The 21727-nt window shown below is 39.1% G+C and overlaps 1 protein-coding gene across 1 annotated transcript in view; it reads right to left on the minus strand.

The window, feature by feature from the left end:
• Window positions 1-21340, minus strand: part of PDE11A (phosphodiesterase 11A) — a 139973-nt gene extending 118633 nt beyond the window's left edge. Inside the window, exons 1-2 of the mRNA XM_074910981.1 lie at window positions 20543-21340; window positions 3493-3651 (exon numbers count right to left, since the gene is read on the minus strand). Coding sequence (XP_074767082.1) covers window positions 3493-3651; window positions 20543-21340 — 957 coding nt within the window. The remainder of the gene's footprint in view (window positions 1-3492; window positions 3652-20542) is intronic.
• Window positions 21341-21727: the final 387 nt, after the last annotated feature.

Below are 21727 nucleotides of genomic sequence, written 5' to 3' on the forward strand. Positions count from 1 at the left end.
ACGCATGCAGGGTGCACAGTTATTTTGGGGTTTGGGATTTTAATCTTCCACCTCTAAATCTGTGCAGATTAACTAGTGTCTTCGTTTGCAAAATACATGTAAAAGTGTATCACCAGCCCATTTTTTCAAAAAGTTACCAATTACACAATGTAATAGTGATGGCTGCTATACAGAAGTAATAAGGTATTCTGCTATTGTTTGTATCAAACTGGAAATCTGTGAAATCAGTCTGTTCAGCTGAGCGACTGATGCTGGGGAGACAAAATACACTATGAGACAGAACATTTTCTCTCTCTCATGCCAGTGGTTGTCAGGTCTAGTTCTGCACTTAAACAATGAATTGGCTGAAACATCCCTTACAACAAAAGAAGAAAACAAATTTGGCAGTGGGAAACAATCATTACATGTGGAAAATTCACTTAGACTCATTATTAGTGCTGTGTTATCACCATGATCAGAGATGTAAAAGAAAAACCTGAAAAGTTGCCATGAAAAACAAAACTAGAAAAACTTTGAAATCTAATAGTTCATTTTACATATTGCAAAATATAAACTTGGTTACAGCTTGGGAGCATTAAAAACTCCTCAAATCTTAAATATTTTATTTGCTCTTAACTTCCTGGAAATAACTAAGAGTACATAAAAATGATGCTAGCATCTACTTAATTCTAATTGAAAACATAATTCTTTGTTTCCTATTGACTGAATACAGTAGTGTCCCCAAGTGAGATTTCATTATACAATATAGTCTTGTAGCTTTGTAAAAAAAACCCCAACAGATTATTTTAATTGCTTCACATAATAATAAGAGAGGACAGACACCTGCAAACAAGAGTCAGACATAAATGACACTGACATTTCTTTGAGAGGTCTTGGGGGGGGCGAGCAGAGGAGGAGTAATTTACTTTTCCATTTTCTAACCATTCTGACGCTGCTAACTGTTAGAAATTGTAACATCAAGATAAAGCTGGATTTACATCTTCTGTCAGTTACTCTTTTAGGCTTTTCTGCACAACCCACCTCAACACCCATGTAGATCTTTTCGTATTTTGAAAAAGATCTCCCGGTTTCTGTTGCCACCTTTCCTCACAATCACTTTTGCCAATATTATGATAAAAAAATCTGTTTGCTAATCCTGTGCTCTCTTGCTTCCCAGCTTTCTAGGTTATCAGTGAGTGAAGAAACTTAAAAGCACAGATTTTGAAATAACAGCACACGGACTGCCAGGCCTCATTAAACCTAAGATCTATTACAGAGCATGATAACGGTGATGTCCTCATTTATTTTTCCATAAACTCTACGTGTCAGAACCCATTTAATATATTCTTGAGGAGTTCTAACATACAGGCTTATAATTATAACAGTGAAATAAATGACTAGTAAAAATAATATAAAGAGGGCAATTAAAGTATGGGCAACTTGCTGATTTTAGATAATATTTAGCAGTCACTGAATGGAAGCAAATGCCACACCCTCAGAATGGTACAAAATATTTACATTAATATGCTTCTGTAATGCACAATTTGCATGTACACAGTTGTTTTGCTAGTTGAATGTATGCTAATTAAATGTAGCATCCATAATAAAGGTTGCGTTTAAAACAAAATTCCCTTTACACAGACACAGAGAGTACTAATAAAAAGAAGTGCAGAAAAGCCTATTCAGAGAAGGTCTCATTTTGTTTAATATGCATTTGGCTACCCATTGTAGCATATGCTGCCAGGTTTGCATTGTATGCTAATAAATCAATATTCAACATCCAACATTTTCAAGAATCAGAAGTAATTCGGAAGCAAACTAATGGTTATACAAGTTCAGATAACTTATAAAGAAAAAATTTAAGTAGTGCTGGGTTGCTTCAGATGTCTGAAAAAGTAGCATCTGAAAATTGGAAGTTATTTTTAAAGTTATTTAATTCAAGCTAAATCACTATGCAGAATCAGTTACACAGACACTTTGCAGAAACAGAAATCAAAAACTAATTATTTTTAAGGAAAAAGTTTTTATAAGCTTTTCACAGAAAAGTTGTCTTTAATGTGGTGCTAGAATAGATGATACTGCCAGAGATCGGACTGACTTTCTTCGTTACTCAACACATGTTTAGAAGAAAACATTTAACCAAAATATAGTCCCAGTTATACATACACACTGCAGTGAGTATTGTTCTTGTAATTAATTTTTCGGGTTTATAAAATTACTAATAATGTTAGTCTGAAGAGTAACCACAGTTAGTTGGCATTTATAAAAGTTTTTTAAAAGCTCACTCTGTGGTACTATGTATAACTAGGGAGCTGAGTCGTCTGTATTGTTAGTCTGTCAAACTATAAGATTTCTTACTATTAGCCTATTTTATCCTCCACTCCTTTTAATTGCTGGATGTATTTTAAAGAAGATTATAATCCAGACATGTAGCTTTATAAGGCACTGCATTTATGTCAAGCAATCTTGATGCTAAAAATGATCTCCATCTATTTAGATGCACCAATGTAACAGGATTCTCCCCTTCCAACAGGCATTACTTAACATTTCTTTTTGTCATAGCAGACATGTCAACATGTGTCATACACCAACAATGGCTCTGCATCAAATATCAGCTGCTTTGAATCAACATAAAGAGCTTTCAGGAGAAAATTCTGCCTCCAACTACACTTCCACAAAAATGAGATTCAATACTATTTTAATACACAGAAGTATATTTCCCTATTGTATGCTTGAAGGAGACCATTTCTGTCTCCTGGGCAGAGAGAGTTGCTGTTCTGTTCCTCCCCAGCTTGCTGCCCTCTACCATTCTCTTCCCTAGTCAACTTCTGGCTTCATGCACATTTTCGTTCCATGCTCAGCTGTACACATCTGCCTTCAACAGCACAATTTCCTATTTTCCCCACTTTCTTGAATTCAAATTCCTACCTTGTGGTTCCCTCTATTCTTCTGCCTTTTGACCTCACTTTACTCTCCAAATTTCACTTCATATACATAACTAGTGTCCCCTTCCTACCTTCTTTGTCCTTTCAGGGGTATTTGCAAGTCTTCTATATTTTAGAATAGCATAAAATTGTATATGCATAATCTCCTTTAAAATAAAATTTCTTTTACACATGCTACAGGCACTTATCCCAGGAAGAGCACTAAGAGGTGGTGATTTTTAAAGTCAGCAAGCTTAGGATCATCTCTGTGATAGCTTTCACCCATGAACTTATTCTTACAGGTAAGTTTTCAAAAATAAAAGTCTTCCTATTAAGACCCACTACATGAAAAAAAGTCTACATAAGATTTAGAGACCGTTGAGTTGAAGTTTCAGCCACAAGATCTCCCACATTTACAGAACAGATACATATTTTGACAATAAAAATTTACATTTTATGTTAAACATTTCTAATAAAATATCATTAACACAAGTGCTGTGACATTTACTTATTTGTATTAAGTATATTTAGAAGAGTCTACTAGTTACAAAAGAAATTTTTAAAAATACAAAAATAAAAGTAATCTTACTTTTTCATCGTCATCAGAAAAAGGGGCACCTCCAGGGGTCTTGTTTATTGCTTGGGCAACACCGATAATCTCTCCATCACTGTTTCTTATGGGCATGCACAAGAGTGACTTCGTCTTGTATCCCGTCAGTTTGTCAATCTCATCATTAAAGCGGCGATCCTTCAAAAGAAAATAAGGAAGCATTAACAGACGTGTCACATCTAAGCTTTCTTCAGGGAGCAAAGTACTTTATTTTCTCAATGTCTTATATAGTATTTTCAGTAGCATTATGTTGTTGTTTCTCTGTTATCTCATTCTTTATTAGCTGCCTTTTTGCAGTTAAGATACTAAGAAAAATAATTTTCTCAGAGGATCAGTACAAGGTTTACTATTACATAATTGTATTCACTGAAGTCCCACATTTATATCTCAATTAGAAGAATGCCACAGCAGCTACCAGGAGAACATGGAAAATGAAGACAAACCAAGCATATGAGGAACGTAAGTATGAGAAGAAGAAAAATGTGATACAGAGACTGCTCAACATGCTTTGGGCTTTCATAAAGCACAAGCTCCTTACACTCACAGCTCAGAACCATTGCTGTGCCTTCTTTGATGGCTCTGGGGCCATCTGTGAGCAGAGGGTCCTCCACAGCACCATGATAGCAACATAGGCCTTGGCACTGGCCATAGACAGTGAAAGCCAAGGGCAAGGTGGCTCTGACAGGTTTCAACATAGATAAGGAAACTATCAGTTGCTCAAGGTCTGGCTCCTGCCCACCACATGCTCACAGGCACTTTTCAGTTCCTTCAATCTTAACCAATACTGCTTGCTTCACTGCTTCTCTATATTGCTGCCAGTAAACTTCCCCACCAGTGAAGCTGTGGGTAACCACATGGCCCCTGAGCTCCTCTGTGCACACACTATAGCTCCTCCAAGGCACACACTAAAGAAAGAGCTGTCTGCAGTCCACCAGCCATATCTTTTCATAAGTGTGCAGGTGAAGCATGCAGATGTTGGGGTTTGCATAAAAGGATTACAAGCTGCAAGGAATGCTGTGCCATCTTAATTGAGAATGCAGAGGAGAATGAGCCATGCAGATCTGGTATGTACTAATTTCTAGACTATCCCTGCCTGGGAAATCACCATGTTTACCCCAGAGCGGAGCAACGGTGTCCACTAGCTGTATACAGCATGGACACTGCAGAGTAAAATAGGAAGCATACCAGCATGACACTATATATTGGTCCTAAGTCTTTATCTGTTTTTTAAAAGTTTATGCCAGTTCAATCTGATCAGTGATTGAGGTGTGTTTATGTACAAGTTGCTCTACTGATCTGTACTTACTCTTCACTGCCTAGTATCTGCACCAAACAAGAGAGCTTCTGAACTTTCTTGTGCATCATAAATTATAGGTTATACCACCTTGTATAACTAGCACATGCGAAATACCAGGAAGAATCCATTTCAGGCAGAAGTGCTATATGAAGCTGTGATGCTTTAAATTTGTGCTTCTCAAGTTTCTATACTCACACTACATAAACTATGAAACAGTGAAAGACTCAGAGACTGTCTCACAATACTAACATCTAACTAAATCATTGTGGAGCAGGCTGAAAACATATGGGCAAATACCTGGGTAGTCTAAAGGTTCCTAAAACGTAGCGTATGTCAGCTAGAGTATTTTATCGTTAATCTGTATTGCTCAAAGGGGCAAATTTAACAATACAACTCTCATTAGTGTTAACAGAACAGAGAAACTGAATCCCCACAATAAATGCTTACCCTTAAGCTTTACATGGCAAGTAGCAATAATTTATTCAAGGATTTTGCAAGTATAATTCCTTGTAGATTTGTTTATTTTCAAATTTTGCTGGCCAAGGGTTATATCCAATATAATCAACAAGGTTTTTTTATTGCTGTTGCACAAAATTCTTTAAGACATGATCATTCCATATGCTTTTGTATCCACTTACATTGTTTTTTTGAACAATATTAATGCATAATTAACTATGAATATTTTTATCTATTTTAATTAATGATTATATAAAATCTCTAAATCATGATGGAATAAGCTTGCAGTGTAAACCTATTGGTCATAAATCATGCAGTTTCTCAAAAAAATACAGAACATATACTATGAGCATAAGACCCCTCTTACAATAGAATGACAGAATTCAATCTTTTACAACCGAATAATAAAAGAGTTTATAACACATCATGTTGAAGAGTAAAGATAGTAATAACAAGATGCTCTTTGAAGTAACAGCAGCATTTTTTTATTTTAAATTTTTTCTAAGGCAAAGAATGTGCCTAAGGTTATATGTATTTATTGAGGGATGTACATAAGAAATGCTTGCACCACATTCAAAGACAACCACTTTTCAACACAAAATCCAAATCTTTTATTAAAACTAGAATTGCTTCATACTTCTTGTTGTCATTCCTATTTTGTGTGGGGCCACAGTGCTGGACATAGAGTATATTTCTGTCCCCAAAGCTATTCAGGTACTAAAGTCATAGTAATAGTACTGCTAATTCCAAACACATCAAAAAAATTTACTTAAATTGCATTTAGACAGTTCTCACTTAAGATTTGAAACACGGTTGAGGGGCAACTGACATAACACATTTTACACTAAAGCACTAAGAGTAGTGTCTCATGTCTTAGTGAAGACCCAGGTGCTTGAATACCTATAGGAATTTCAGAATGCAATACGTTGCAAAAGATGATAAACTACCATCTTCAAAAAACACAACAGTACAAAAATACGCATTGGGTGACAATATTACATCTCAAGATCAGATTAAATTTGATTGCAATTTAAAAAGATAATGCCGTCACTTTATAGAACATTTCTACTGAATGACACCCAACAAAGACTTATATCTAGTGTTAGTAATGTGATTATTCATACACCCTTATACTAGGCCATGCTGCACTTCACATCCATATGCTGTAGATGCTCACAGTTTCTCTGTCAAGTGGATGGAGACTCTTTTTGACCTCACTTCTGTCTGTTGCACTCAAAATGTAGTACATCAAATAAGACTTTTTATGGGGGCTAGTATTCCAGTGGGGTACAAATGCTTTTTCAAAGAAATACAATAAAACCTCAGCATTTTCTGAGAAACTAAATACAAGAACATCCCTGCTTTAAGAAAACCTCCTCCACATGCCAATATATTTCTCAGCATATAGCTTAGCTAAAGACATGACTCAAGGAGTATATTGTTTGGATTTGCAGTTTGTTTAACCTTCCTCTGCAGGATTCCTCTGCACAGCTAGTTACCTCTGGAGAGAGATTACTGTATTCAAACAAAAGTGTTTAAAAGATGTATTAAATATCTTTGCATACAACTTGATAGGCTTGCCAGAATAGTAAGAGGAGCTTCTAGTACTTTCAATCATTAAACAGTCTGAAGTTTTTCTTAAATATGTTAAGATTTGTCGAAAGCAAACAGCTGAGAGCAAAATTAAAATCTTAAGGAGAAAATTACTTTCAATATAGATTGACAAAAACTAAAGGGAACTGAACTAAATATGGATCATTTGTTTACACGGCAGCGTGCAGAAATCCCTTCTCCAGAACAGTACAACTCGAACTGCAGATCACAAAGTGACGCAAAGGAGGCTGCAAAGTTCAGAAGAGGTAGTGCTAACAGCATCTTGGTAGAGAATAGTCTTCAACAGCTCTTCTATCAGCCAGGGAGGGAATTACTGCTATTTACTGGCAGCAGCACAGTTCCTCCAGGATGAAGTTAGCATGTATGCTGCAGACAATAGTTACAGCCAGTTCTGACTCCCCTAACACGAGGGAACTGAGCTGTTCTACAAAAATAAGCACAAGTTTTGTTTTCAAAAGTTTAGACAATATTGGCTGTGAAATAATGTCCATATTTGTCTCAGGTGATGAAAACAATCTATACAGTCCTTAATCTAAAATAAGACTTGATTGTGATGAGTAAGAGATAATTCCTTAAATCTTTACTGATGCTAAAAACTGACATTCTTTTTTTCCTGGCAATTTTATTTCTATTTTTATTTTCCTGTTGTGAATTGCAGATGCTATAGAAATAGACTATTCTAGCCACCTCAAGAGACATGATTTAGAAATGCTCTAAACTCAAAGAGTAACATATACACTTGGTTATTTTATTACTTGTTGCAAGTTTTCATACCTTTCAATGACAAGAAACTAATATAAACTGTAGTATTCATATACAGTTTATAGTGCTCTACAGCCACAGAATATCAAGCTCTTGGTTCTTTATTACCCTGTTTTATTTAGTTCTGTTTTAATTTGATAATTTCATTAGGAGATGTTCTTCTTCCTTAGACCTGTTTCTGCCTCTGGAGCATATTAAACAGTCTTTGCTTCCATAAAGACCAGATTACTAATACACAGCCTTTGATGAGATACCCTTGAATTATTTCTGCCCAACAACTTCCTTAAGAGAACTAGAACCCCCATGATGAATGGCTTTTAATAATGGCATCAAGGACCCAGACATGCCTATCTTGTGATCTTTCCACATGCTTCTAAAATCTTTTATATCAATTTCAATAGAAGCTGAACTGTTCTGCACTGTAGAGAATCCTTCCTAGAAAGAGATGGTTCTTCTACAACAGAAGTAAAATGTAGGGCAATTATCATACACTTCACCAATACATTAAACCTTATTTCTTCAACTACTTCTTGGTAATGGCTGAAGCACTATTTAGAAGTAGCTATTGTTACTGAAATATCGATAATATTTTGTGTTACTGAAGAGACAGTACCTGCCCTACTAACTTTGTTCAAAGCAAAACCGAGCACCTGGGGAACCACTGAAACGACAACATGCCTTGACTAGTAATATCATTGTTGATTTAAATCTTGTAGGCCTTCTAAAAGAAGTAAAACTTTAAGGGGGAGTTTAGCTGAAAAGGACAGCTGTTGGACAGACAAGGAGTTGTGATTCATTTATCTGAATACACTCAATTAAAAGAGACGCATTGTTGCAAGACAAAACAAGGGTCTGGGATAAGTATTATGAAGATGTATTCATGTTTATCTGAAAGTTTCCTTTGTTTCGGTAACAGGGTTCACTGTAGTGGGTATTTTAATCCAATTGTAATTTACAACCCTGTGACATATGCAGTCATTGCTTTTTCAACAGGCCTCAAGATTAACACACAAAGTGCTGTTTGACCTGCAGTGGATGGTGGCACACAGGACAGGGGCTTGTGAACCTGTCTGAACTGGATATACACAGTACAGCTGCTGGTGTTTGGAACAGATTTAATGATGAGCTATCAATCCGGTGTTCCTTAATGGATGCTATGGAGAACCAGAGACACAGGAGCGATGAGCAATCTGGAAAGTGTTTTTTAAAGGACAACTCATTGCTGCTATATTGTTTCTCCTTTAAAGTGCATTTTGAAAGTTCCCTGACTTTACCTCTTGCTGGGACCTCTACCCTAAGAGAAAGGAAGCACAGAGATCCCGGGGCGATCAGACAGCCTTAATCCCAGAAGCATGTTGTTCAACAAGGATGCAACAACATGTTTTGGTCTTCCTGCCATCTGATATCAGATTATCCATTTATGATGAAGAACTGAACCACCTTTTGCAGAAGGGAATTACATCTTTGGAGCAGAGACTAAAGGCATGGTAAGCACAGTATAGGGAAGTTAATTTGTTTAATTGGAAAAAGGAGACATTTTTGAAGAAAAAACAAGAACTTGGTAAAAACTGAAAATCAAGATGAGAACTGAAACTCTAACCTTTTGTGGAAAAGCAGGCAAGAATTTTATTTTGGTGACATTTCAAAGAAAGTGATGAGGAAAGCTACACAAGTGAACAAAATAAAATACTGTTTCTGGCAACATTAATATCATTTACCCATGCAATATACACATAAGAAAACTGAATGATTGTGTGATCTGTATTATGTCCCAAAACTCTTATCCCCACACCCCCCTTCTTCCACTACTTATTGTCATAATAGGTTGTAGGTGGCAGGATCTAACAGAGAGGTTTTACTGGGCTTAACAGCAACAATAAAAATCTCAATGCCCAAGTGTGAACTGTGATGGCTGAGAAGCTTGTACAAAATTTACGTCTACCTCTCCTACAGAGTAGTAACCTTGAGCAAGGAGGCCTGTTTAGCAACCGATAACAAAGCTGCTAAATCAGAGAGAAGCCCTATGTCAGACTGCTAACATTTTAAGATACAAACTCTATTATCCCACATGTTAGAACAGCCTGCAGCACAACATGATCTTCATCTGCACTGGGCTCCTGGGTAGTAAGAAGTATCAGTGTTGATGATACCAATGCAGCACTTGCTCATAAGTTTCTTTTACAATCACGATTTACATTCAGAAATTAGGTACAGACCAGATACAAGATACACTTTTGAGACAGAGACTTCACCATAATTGTAGTTGTACTGTCAGTATTTTTATGCAAGAATACTCAAGAATTACATGTAAACTGACTGGTTAAAACATTACTAAAATCAAACATAGTTGGCTTTACTGCTTTGTTCTATATAATGAGATTTCTAGGTGGCAGAGACAATCAAAATGTCAAGACTGAGGAACTTTTAACTGGAATTTCAGAACTGCCAACAAGGAATGGTTATTCTGTAGGATAAACCTTATCCTCATCTCAAGGTATTTATTGATTGTAAATTCTTCTCTGGGGAAATACTACACTATAAAATGTGATATTCAATCAAGTAAAGACACAGAAGAGAGCAGGTTTGATTCATCAATACAAGTGCTGGTATTTCAGCTGCCTGCACAGTAACACTGCAGTCCTAGTTATTTTTGGACATATTTAAAGATTATCAATAAGGACAAATATCTTCATGCGTTTATTCTATAAAAGACCGGATTAAGGTACAGACAGTTTTTTTCCTAGGATTCTGGAATCTTACAATGTTATCAGAATATCAACTTCCATTAAATAAATAAATTAAATGTCTAGTTCCTTTAACCGCAAGTATAACACTAAAAGTGTGATCTGAAAGTAACAAAGATAAGGAACAGAAGTGCTAGAACCTGGCACAGCTGTTGTGAGCAGCATGAATTCTTATCAGTGAGATGATATATTTAAATTCACTTTTCTAGATCCCCTACCTTCATCACTTCAGATGAAAACTCACAATACTAACCACATTTACAAGCTCTGATCCCATAAAATACTCATTACCTTGATGTACTTGAGGCTTCAGGCAATTTGAATGAGGACCTAACCAAATGATGCCTATCTCTCTATGTCAAGTCCTCTGGCTTGACCTCTATTCACAAAATTAGTCTGTAAATCTGACTATGAGAGCCATACAGATACTGGGCAAGGACTGAAAAAAGTCAAATCAGCTGTATTGTTGATAGAGGTGACAAACAAGAGAAAAATCCATTAGGACCCAGTTGTCTTTTGATATCAATAGCAAACTGACCATGAATCTGAGGTCATTAAGCAACAGTTGTGGATCTCGATTAAAACTAAACAGCTACACTTAGAGGAAGCCTAAAAAAAAAATAATCTGTGCTGACCAGCAAGAAGAGGAAAAACCTCATTAAAAATTAACTATTTTTATCATTTACTAAAAGAATTTACACATTTACCACTAAAAAAAAAATATCTTCTCAAAATATTCTAAGGACATGCACTATTCCACAGAAGGTCATAGAGGGTCTCTGAAACTCCTATGAAACAGTCAAAACAAGTATTTTTTCTTGTTTTATCTTACTTAAATCTATGTTTCTTCTTTCCTCAAGACATTTGACATAATAGACTAGACTACGTTAGAAATGAAAACAGTTTTAACTTCTGAGCAAAGTTTCACCAACTGCATTTCAGTATTGATTTTCCGTTTAAGTAGGTGGTTCACACATGGTTGGTAAAGGTGTGAGGGTTTTTTGTTTGGATGTGGTTTTTTTAAACATAGAATAGCTGTTTGAACTTGGAAAGAAAATGTCCTTTTATATCCTTATCAAAGCTAGAACAAATTATATACTATTAGCATGATTTAGAACAGAAAAAGTATAATCCTCAACCAACCAATCCTAAACCTAGGCCAAGAGTCAAATAATGTAATGGAGGATGAAACCTGCCTGAATACATTTCCAGGAATTAAGTCTTCATGACAGATACTGTTTTCCTTCTCCAAAGTCTAAGGAGAAAGTGTTTAATCTAGTGAAATGGACTGACTCAGCCAAAGCTGACAGCTACAAGGAAAAGCCATTTCTGATTATTTTTTTAATAATTTGAAAATACTGCTTTTTAATCACACAGAACAGAAGAACACAAGAGGTGCTCAATTAACAGACTTGGCCTACTGTATTGTACAGTTCACTGCATAGGGTGCTTTTTTTCCCCCTAGGAAGGGCTCAAGAAAAAAAACAAACCACAAGAAACTTGCAGCAAAATTTATTTGATTATAGTGTATTTAAATTATTGAGTTAAGTTGTATTAAAAGAGTAGTATGTTTGACAGCATTATTAATCTGAGTATTACTGTACTCCCAAACTGCATGGGCTAGAAAAATTTAATGTAATTTTGACTGACTTTATAGGAAGCCATCCTGCAGAAGCCTCTACATTTACACAAGAAACTGAAGATGGAAGAGACCTATTCAATTTCTTAATCATGCTTCCTATCAGTATATAATACATAAGCTTTTATAGGAAAAAAAAAATCCAAAAGACAGAAAGTTTTCTAGATTCAAAGCATAACATTAAAAAAGATAAATGCAAACTTAAAAATGAAGGTATCCAGTCTGTTCTAGACACTTTTATCTAAAAATTACATATGGGATACATAACATTGTGCATAAACAGGAAATGGAAACCAAGTAATAAACCACTACAGAAGACATGGGAAAAACCTTGTAGAGAAGAAACTTGCACACAAAAAACAAGTAATAAAGCAGTCTCTGAAGACACTTCCATGTAAGGATTGCTTCAGCTATGTCTATCATCTCCCCCCAAATCCCTAAAGCCCTGGAGACAAAGGCAGCAGCAGAACAAACTAGTACCATTCACCAGCATCTCAAACCTAATTCTCCCAAGTAAATAAGCAGACAGTCCAGTTATATTGTGACCATTTATATAGTGACACCAATATTTCTTATAAGATAAAGCCAGATAAGGATGTACAAAACAGCTCAGCCAACCCTATTCCTTCACTCCCAAATCTTAAAAAAAAGTAGGGAACATCAGCCCTCAAAAATTCTTAATTTCCAGATTTAATACTAATTAAGTCCATCTGCAGTTTGAACTAAAAAGTAGCTTACTTTGAAAAAACAAAAAAAAAGGTGTTCATCTGCAATGATGCAGTACTAGTTTCTTGTGTTCTGTTTTAGTTTGTTTTCCTTTTTTAAAAATACATGTCTAGTTTGGGGCCTTTTGTTTAGTTTGATCAGTTGGAGCGTGGTATATCATTTACATCCTTTTCTGGCTACCGTTACATTTATTAGTTAGACAATGGATATAAGTAACAACGCATGTTGTCTACTTATGACTGGCACAAAATTAATGGGAAAAAATAGCATAGGTAATGTTTCTTATACAGGAGTAAATAACTTTATAAACACTAGCAAGAGTGCAGACATGACTGCCAAGCTAACGAGCATAATTACATTTCATGCTTCATAGTTTGAGCTGATTAACAGTATGTATCCAAAAAGATTCCTCTGTAGGACATTACCTATCTATCACATAAGGTTTTTGTTTTCTTTCTTCAAAACAAGCTCATTTTAGATCACCAATAACACAACTGTAAAACACATTGTGATCTTGTATATGGTAACTTCTGTGCAATTCTACTCTGCTTATATAATTATTTTAAAAAGTGTTTACAAAGAAAAATATTTTCCTCTAATTTTAAATATTTAGAGATCACACCCACTACTGTTTGCTCCACCACAGTGTCTCTCCGCCCTTCCGTACTGGACATGACCGATGCCCCACTGGGAACCAATCACAACTATGTCCATGTTCCCATTTTATTCTGACCCTGCTTTGAACCAGGTCCTAGTGCCGATCTCCTAAATATTAATGATTATTTATGAGATATATACACACACAGGATGGCTTTAAAAAAAGCTGATACTCCTCTGAGCAAAGAGGCCAACAAGGCTCCTGGGTGTTTCAACAGAAGTCTGCATATGGGTTTAAGCCTACCACCTGCAGGTGATTACTCAGATGAGAAAACACGTGGCTTCAAGAGTTACAGAAGCAGCCTAAAAAGACTCTTGAACAATAAATTGAAAATATCAGGTCAGAACAAAGCAGTAGTGTTATTAACAAAGCCATACTCATTTTAAAGCACGCACTGTAGAGACATTAAGCTCAGACTGCACACAGTTGCCATTACCCTGTTAACACACAACTTCACTGAGCCATTAGCTTGAGTTGTTCATATTTCATATTTTGTCAATAGGGTTGTTTTACAAAAGTAAAACAAATTAACTTGCATAATGATGCATGCACACTTGTTTATTAACTGTTATTTCATAGAAAAATTCTACAATAGCATACAACTGTAAATAACCAAAATGAAATATCCATTTGTTTTGAAAAATTGAAAACCAATCAAACAGAACAGCAAAATCATTTGCCAAGCAAAACTACAGTTTTACTCAGTCTTGTGCTTGTAACAGGATTTCAGCTAAAATTTGCTATTTCTTCTCACTGTAACTGACCTGCTCTAATAAAATACACATATTTACTTCTCACAAGGAAGCTACAGGCCACAGAAGCACCAGTTTTATGCCTGTTCTACAAGGAAGTTTTAAAAGTGTCTGAGGAAAAACATGTGAAAATGTCAACCTTTTTCAGATAGATAGACTGGCTGAGCAACAAACCAGTTAAAGCCTGGTAGCTTAACAAAAAAAGTCTTACAGGCAACAGAAAACTAACCCAGGTCTCCTGCAGCAGGCTCCTGGGCTGTTGGCTGTGCAGAGCTTGAGCAGGAGAGCTAGGGAGCCAGGCCTTACAGCCGCTTCTTCTAATAAGTCAAAGGCACCAAGGTACACAGTACTTGCCCTATAAGACAACCAAGAAAAGAACCAGCCAGATTTTTCTTTGTTAATTAAACCCCCACACATAAACAAACTATCAACCCGTTAATTCCCTAAAGCCCTCCACAGCTATGCTTACCTGGGAGACTATACCCACCCCAAGCACACCCTCACTGCAACAAAACAACAGCCTTCAACACTGACTTTTAAGTATGCGAGCCCCACAAAATAGCTGATAATTACCCAACAGCCCCACTGGAAATTAGAGAGAACTCATTACACATGAGTATGAGCAGACTTGTCCCCCCAGCCCTTTGCCGCCCCACTGCTCCCCATGCCAAACAAGCCCCACCTGGGCACCCTGTGCCCAGCTGCCCCCAGCCCACTTGCTGATTGTTTCAAAGGCAACGCAGGCACACCTGGGGCTGCAAGCAGGTGGTGTGCATCCACGGAGTAATGGCTGGGCAAGCCTGGAGGACAGGCTGCTGCCTGCCTGGTTGGTGAGGTAACCTCACCTGCCCCACACAACCATGAAGTGTGTTCCCTCATGATACCTGTGGACGGTCACTGGTGGTGTATACTGTGTGTTGTGCAGCTCCCTCTGTCCTGGTGATTTACCTGAGCAGTAGCATGGAGATGTGAAACTATATCTGAGCCCTTGGATGGCTTTGGACATGTGCCCTTCTACACAGCCCTGGCATCTACCAGGAGCTCCTGCTCCTGGCAGACATCTCCAAGGTGAAGAGTGGTGGTGTTGGTGTTACCCAGGAAGGCCTTAGGACATTTTACACATCAATCAGAAACCATTTCCTGAGAAGAAGACCTATGGAGTGAGGAAAGTGACAGGAGGTGAGGAGATCTCCCCAGCTGCTGCCCGAAGGGCTCTGAGCTGAGGAGATGCAGGAGGTGCTGCCTTCTCTGGGGAAATCATTCTCTCCCGGACCAGAGCCATTGTGACATGATGTATTTGCCTCTGCTGAGCAGCAGATTTGGGGATAATTACAATATCCCTTCACACATTTACTGTTTCATATTCACAATTTCAAGTTTTCCTAAATTTTGTGTGATGGACTGAAGTGTCTTTCTGCAGAAAGCACATTGGAGCAGTTTAGTTCTTTACTATTGCAATTATCTCCTGTATTCCCTGTGGTACTTCCTAGTCGTTATTTAATGCACAGCAAAAATAGTTTTAACTCATTTATTACTTGGAATTTTAAATTTTTTTTATTATTCTGCTTGCCAGGTTTCATGCCCTCTGCTCTCTAAAGAGCAACCTCTGTCCTTGTTAAGAGTCAGCACCGAAATGAATATGGCTGTTGTTGGTGCATACTGCTGAATAAAACAGTACCTAGGAGCTTCCCATTTGCAGAACTGAACCTCGGAGGACCCAGGGTTTTAATGCTTTAACTGCTCTTTAAAATTGAAAGAGACACACTGTTAATATTGATGATAACGAACAGCTACCTTGTGTAATGAAATGCGGCTCCTGCCTGTTCATGACCTTCTACACCAACAGCCTGTCCCACACTGGCATTCCCAGGCTGAAAGGTTTAAGCCTGTGAGCAGTAACTTTGTAATGCCGTCCTGGCACAGCAGGAGGCAATAAATGCTCACAGAGCACCCAGAGGCCCTGACAAATACAATGTTGATGCCTGTACCTAGGTGTTCAAGGATGTTTAAAATTTACTATAAAGGGTTGTGTGTGCATTAACTATATTACACTTGGCCTAAGCTTAAAAGAGGTAACAGGTGAGTCCAGAACAAAGAGAGCTCAGTTTGTCTCTTGTTTTGCTTGATTTTACTTCCAGTAATGTGGTTAAATTTTCTTTTCAAAGACTTGAGCTGTATTGGAAAATAATTTCTGATCATCTTTTAATGGCACTTGCTCCAACTTACAAAACCCTATGTCTTAGCATGTCTCCGTTTAATATTTCTCCTCTCTTTGCTCCCCACTTTATTAAAACATCCATCTGGTAAACCATTTTTTTCTTCTGTCTTTTAAAGCTACTTTCTAAATTCTAAATTTAACATAAGATGTACAGAAACTTTATTCAGCTGATGCTGGCAAATGGCAGAACATATTTTTCACCACTTTTTGATGTATGCTTACTATTCTAAAGTGTAAGATTTTTTTTTTTTTTCACTAGTTACAAGAACTTCGGATGCCATTAAAATAACTCCCAACTTTTACACAGCTAAACGTATAACAATAACCAAATATTACTTGTAATTTAAAAATTTTATTATTTAAATACTGCTCTAAAAGATGGAACAAAACTGAAATGATTGGTAATTTCAGCTAAACATCATAGAAGACCTGTGAGAATAAGGGATTACAAAAAAAATCCCTATCTTTAAACAGGAAAAAAAGCTTAAATTTTTAAATAACTTGTATGAACTGCAGATAAAGGTTTAATGGCCTTTGCCTGTGTACTTACTTGCTTAAGAGTCTTCATATATGACTGTAAAAGCTCCATCTATGCTCTGTTAAAAGAAGACTCAATGGACATTTAGTTCTTAAATTTCCTTGCCAGTATGATAGGATTCTTCCAACACCTGTGCTCAAGACATAGTGCACTATTTACATAAGAATAAGGAGTAAGAAATGCTTCCCAGACTTAACATATGGGAAGACCTAAGGCCTTATTTTAAAACTTAAACTGACCAGGAGTTCGATTTACAAGTCAATTAGATTACTTCCAGGAGTTTTAGATTGGCTCCAAAATGCAAATTTAAGTATCTAATTCTTTTCCTGTTCTCAAATCCTCCGTAGTGCTAGCTCTTACAGATTGGATTGTATATTTTACAAACTGTTGTAATTTTAAACTTTCATCCAATGACTTTGCAGTGCAAAAATAAAGGTTTTAATGCTATGAATGAAATTGTGCAACTTTTGCATCAGTCCTATAACATTCACCTAAACCTTTCCATAAAATATTTGTCAAATTCTCTGATGCTGTGAACCTCCAAAAAGTTTGCTCAGTCACTGCTGAACTTCATATATAAAATTACCATGAGATGTTATATAGTTATTCTTTAGTATTAAAAGAAGTTATTTTTAAACAGTCCTCAATACATAATATTAATTCCAAACCTTATATTTAAGTACGGCTATTGAATTCAGGAAGATTGTTTACATAAGCAGGTTTTGAAAGTCAGACTCAACAACAGTAATAATCACCTATACCATGGAAAAGCTCCAGTCTATTATTTAATTTTTTAGTATTTTTTCTCTTTAGAAAAAGAAATGTGTAACTGAAATCTTACACTATCTCTGAAAATGGCACTGCAAGACATTTATAAATATTTCCTAAACCAATCAGTCTGTGTACAGACATGGGGGACTCCCCTTATGAAGTGTATTACAAGACATGACAGGATGTAAATGTAGTGTTGATCGCACTGAAGCCCCATTGATATCAGAAGTAGCTGATGATACAAGCAGGCAACCCAGTTTGCACTCGATGGTAGAATTCCAGCTGGTATTTGTTCAGGCTCTGAGAAAATAAAGATGGTTGGATGATAGTAAAACAAATTTCCCAATACTGTAAACTAGATAACTGATGATATGGAAGCATCTTTACATCTTTTAAAACAAGTTTGTTAATTTAAAAAAAAAACAAGCAAAAAAACCTTTAAATTAATGTAGAGGTGTTCCTCTGACCTAATATAAGGCCTTTTCTTACCAAATGGGTAGCATCAGTGGAGACACTCTTCAATGGATAAAATGGTGCTGCGCTGCCACCCCTTTTCCTCCAACTCCATCTGTCCGCCTGACAAAGTTTACTGGCGGTGCTTTTTTTTACCTGACAGTTGATTAAACACTTCCATCATCAGTGGCGATGCTGATAAAAATCATATAATCATATTTATTAATTTTTAAAGTGCTGTATTGTGAGCACTACAATGATCTGAAATGGAACAGCTGTCACTTCTTTATGCACACGTACCGGGGCTTCCACAGGGCTCTTTATACTATTAAATTAGAAAAGTCTCAGTTTAATGACGCACAATGGATATATACATGCCAGGTAAGAGAAGATAAACTGTACTAACTCAGAAACATAACAGAAAGCAGATTCCCATTTTACTATCAAGCAAAACTTTCAATAAAGTGTCAAGGTCTAAAGTTTCTTTAGCACTAGAGATAATCAGAAGTAACTCCACTGAAAGCAGGGAAGTTGCAGTTGATATAATTACAGGATGAACTTGGCTTAGAACTTTCTCTTGTACTGCAACTAATGTACTTATGGCTTAAACATACAATGAATTGTATTATTTATAATATTACAATCGATTTTGAATAGGAGCCAGACAACATTGTAATATAAATAGTATCAGGAATGGCAACTGGATGGATTATTTTTCACTTTTCTCTGCAAATGAAACAAACAATAAGCTGTTTAAAGTAGCTGGACTTTTTCACAGGGAAGTGAACACAAAGTGAACAAACACTGAAGAGAAAATAATAGTACAGTCCCCTAGAAGTAGAAAACACTCTGCCTTTCCAGTGATGTTCTGACCTCCACAAAAAAAGGTGGCTGGAGCTGTCCAGAGTTAAAAGGAGAGATAGATCTCTTTCCCAGCCGAACTCAGATATCCTTTATCTGTTTAGCTACTTGACACTATTGAGAACATCTTCTGCTTGACCCCCAACAGCAGATATTTTGGGAAAAGTACAGTTTTAGAAGTGAAAGCCACAAAAAAAAATCAGATGGTAAGAGAAAATGTATAGTGAAGAAAAGGAAATATAAAGGAAGAAAGCAAACTTAGATTTTTTTTTCTTTTTTTTTTTTTTTTCCAAAGGTGATCCAATGCTCAAGTATTTTAGTCTGAATATTACAGCATTTACCAAGCTCTGTTCTTTCCCTTTGAACTCTGTGGGTTGGGAGCCTCTGTCAGTCTGGATCTATGAGGTGCTTAGTATTTTTCACTGCTTGACAAATAAATAAATATTCAGCCCAAAATACATGGCTCTTCTGTATTTCAAACAAAAATAACCCTATCTAAGTTTTCAAGTTTCTTCCTTGTATAGTTTGCTATAAAGCATCATCAGGTTTTTAATGTTGATCATTTTTGTTATTACTGTGGAGCAAAATTAGACATTGGGCAATGGTTACTACTAAAATTCTTAAAGACATATATCTCCCACCTCTCTAAAGCTTCCCAAGATCCTAGTTTAAAAAAGCTGTCCCTCTGTCGTTCTTCGTTTTCTCAAGAACCTCAAATTGCTGGTAGCATCTCACACTAACAAACACAAGAAACAGCCCCTAGGACTAAGAGAGGTAAATTTCAGGCTAATAAACTGAATGCACCGTTCTGCACTAACACACGCAGGCAAAGGCACGTCTGTCCCTGCTGAAGTCAAAGGGAATTTTTGCCTTGAAGCCAGGACTGAATTTTCACCATTCAGGCGGAAGCCTCTATAAAAGATGGGGGAAGTCCTTGTAGGAGAATAACAGGACTGTTTATATCACTCCTAGAAAGAGGTTTGAAAACACATGCCCTGTGGGCTGAGTGGGCATATGCAAAGGTGAAAATAAACGCTCTTTTGAAAGCAAAGAGATCATTTCAGCCGCGGTCAGGCGGGGAACATTAAGTGAGACTGAGAATGAAGAACGTTCTCATTAGGACTGTCACAAGCATTTTTTTAAACTTTTCTTCGGCCAATTCCAAAATACGTTTTGTAAACGCAAGAAGCCGCCTGCCGCTCCGGCGACATCCCGAAGCACCGCTGTACTGATCTGATGGCCATTTTAGCCCCGTCGGCCACTCAGGAGAGGCTTTCCCTCCCGCCTTCACGGGAGTCCCTTCCCGCCCCGTCAACAGTTGCCCCGAACGCGGCCGCGACGCGCAACCCTCCGCGCCCCGGCGGTGGCAGCGCCGCCGCCCCGGCAGGGACGCCCCGGGGGGGAGGTAGGGCGGCGGGGAGGGATACCCCGGGGGGAGGCAGGGCCGGGCGGCAGCGGAGCTTCTCGACTGGCGCCTCCGCCGCCGCGGTCCGGGAGGAGCCGGGGGCCGGGGAGCGCCGGGAGCCTGCCCGGCTCCTACCTGGTAGGCGTCGGGGATGTTCACCGTCTCGCCGTGCTCCGCCACGTAGCCGATGATGCCCTTGCCCCAGGGCACCTGCACCTCGTTGCTGTTCTCGGTGGAGCCGCAGGGCAGCAGCGGGGTGCCGGCGTGCACGTCGAAGAACTTGGAGACCAGGCTCTTCTTGCCGGCGGCGGCCCCTTCCACGAGGAAGAGGGAGCCCCGGTCGGCATCCACCATGAGGCAGACGAAGATGAGGATCTTGTAGCTGAGGCTGGTGAGGTCCAGGTCGTTGGAGATGTCCTTGACCAGCTCCAGGAAGAACTGGCGCTCGTTGTGCTCCTTGAGGTAGCGCTTGTAGTCCAGGGCGGAGGGGGGGTACTGGGGCAGGCTGACGCGGGACTCGAGCAGGGCGCTGAGGATGTGGGCGGTGGTGGGGGGCAAGGAGCTGGCCTTCCGCAGCAGGGCCCGCCGCCGCACGCTGCTCAGCGGCTCCTGCGCCCGGGCGTGCACATGCTCGTCGTAGGTGAGGTTGACGTGGATGGCCTTGGAGCGGGCAAAGCTCTTCCGCAGCTCCTTCTGGGAGGCTCGCCGCTGCAGCCCCCCCGCTCCGGGGCCGCCGGGGCCGCCCGCGCTGCCCCAGCCGCCGGCGGGGCCGCCGCTGCTCCGCCGCTCCTCCGACGGGCCGGCGGCGGGGGCGGCAGGCGCTTTAGGGAGCGAGTTCTTCCTCTTCAGCCACTTCTCCACCAGCTCCGGGTGCCTCTCCAGGAAACTTTCCACCGCCGCCACGTCGAGGCCGGCGTCGGCGGCCGCCGCCATGGTGCCGGCGGCCGGGGCGGCTCAGGCCGCGGGAGCCCCCGCGGCGGCCATGCCCCGCAGCCGCCACGTGCTGCAGCCGCCCCGACGGCCGCCCCGGGGCGGGCGGGTGGTGAGGGGGGGCTGCCGGCAGCCCCGGCGAGGGGCCGCTCCTGCCCCTTGCCCGGGCCCCTCCTCGGGGACGCGTCTTTTCGTCGCCCCTCGTTTCCCCCCGCGACCTCCTTTTCCTGCCCACCACTCTTTATTGGTAGTAGTAGTAGTAGTAGTCGTGTTATTCCAGATATTTTTCGGCTCTCAGCCCTTCTCTGGGCCTGGCCCCGGCGCCCAGTTCCGGGCCGGCTCCCCCGGTGGGCCGGGCAGGCGCTGCCGCCGCGCCTCTGGAGATGCTCC

This window comes from Athene noctua, chromosome 7 (genome assembly GCF_965140245.1).
Source record: "Athene noctua chromosome 7, bAthNoc1.hap1.1, whole genome shotgun sequence".
NCBI lineage: Eukaryota > Metazoa > Chordata > Aves > Strigiformes > Strigidae > Athene > Athene noctua.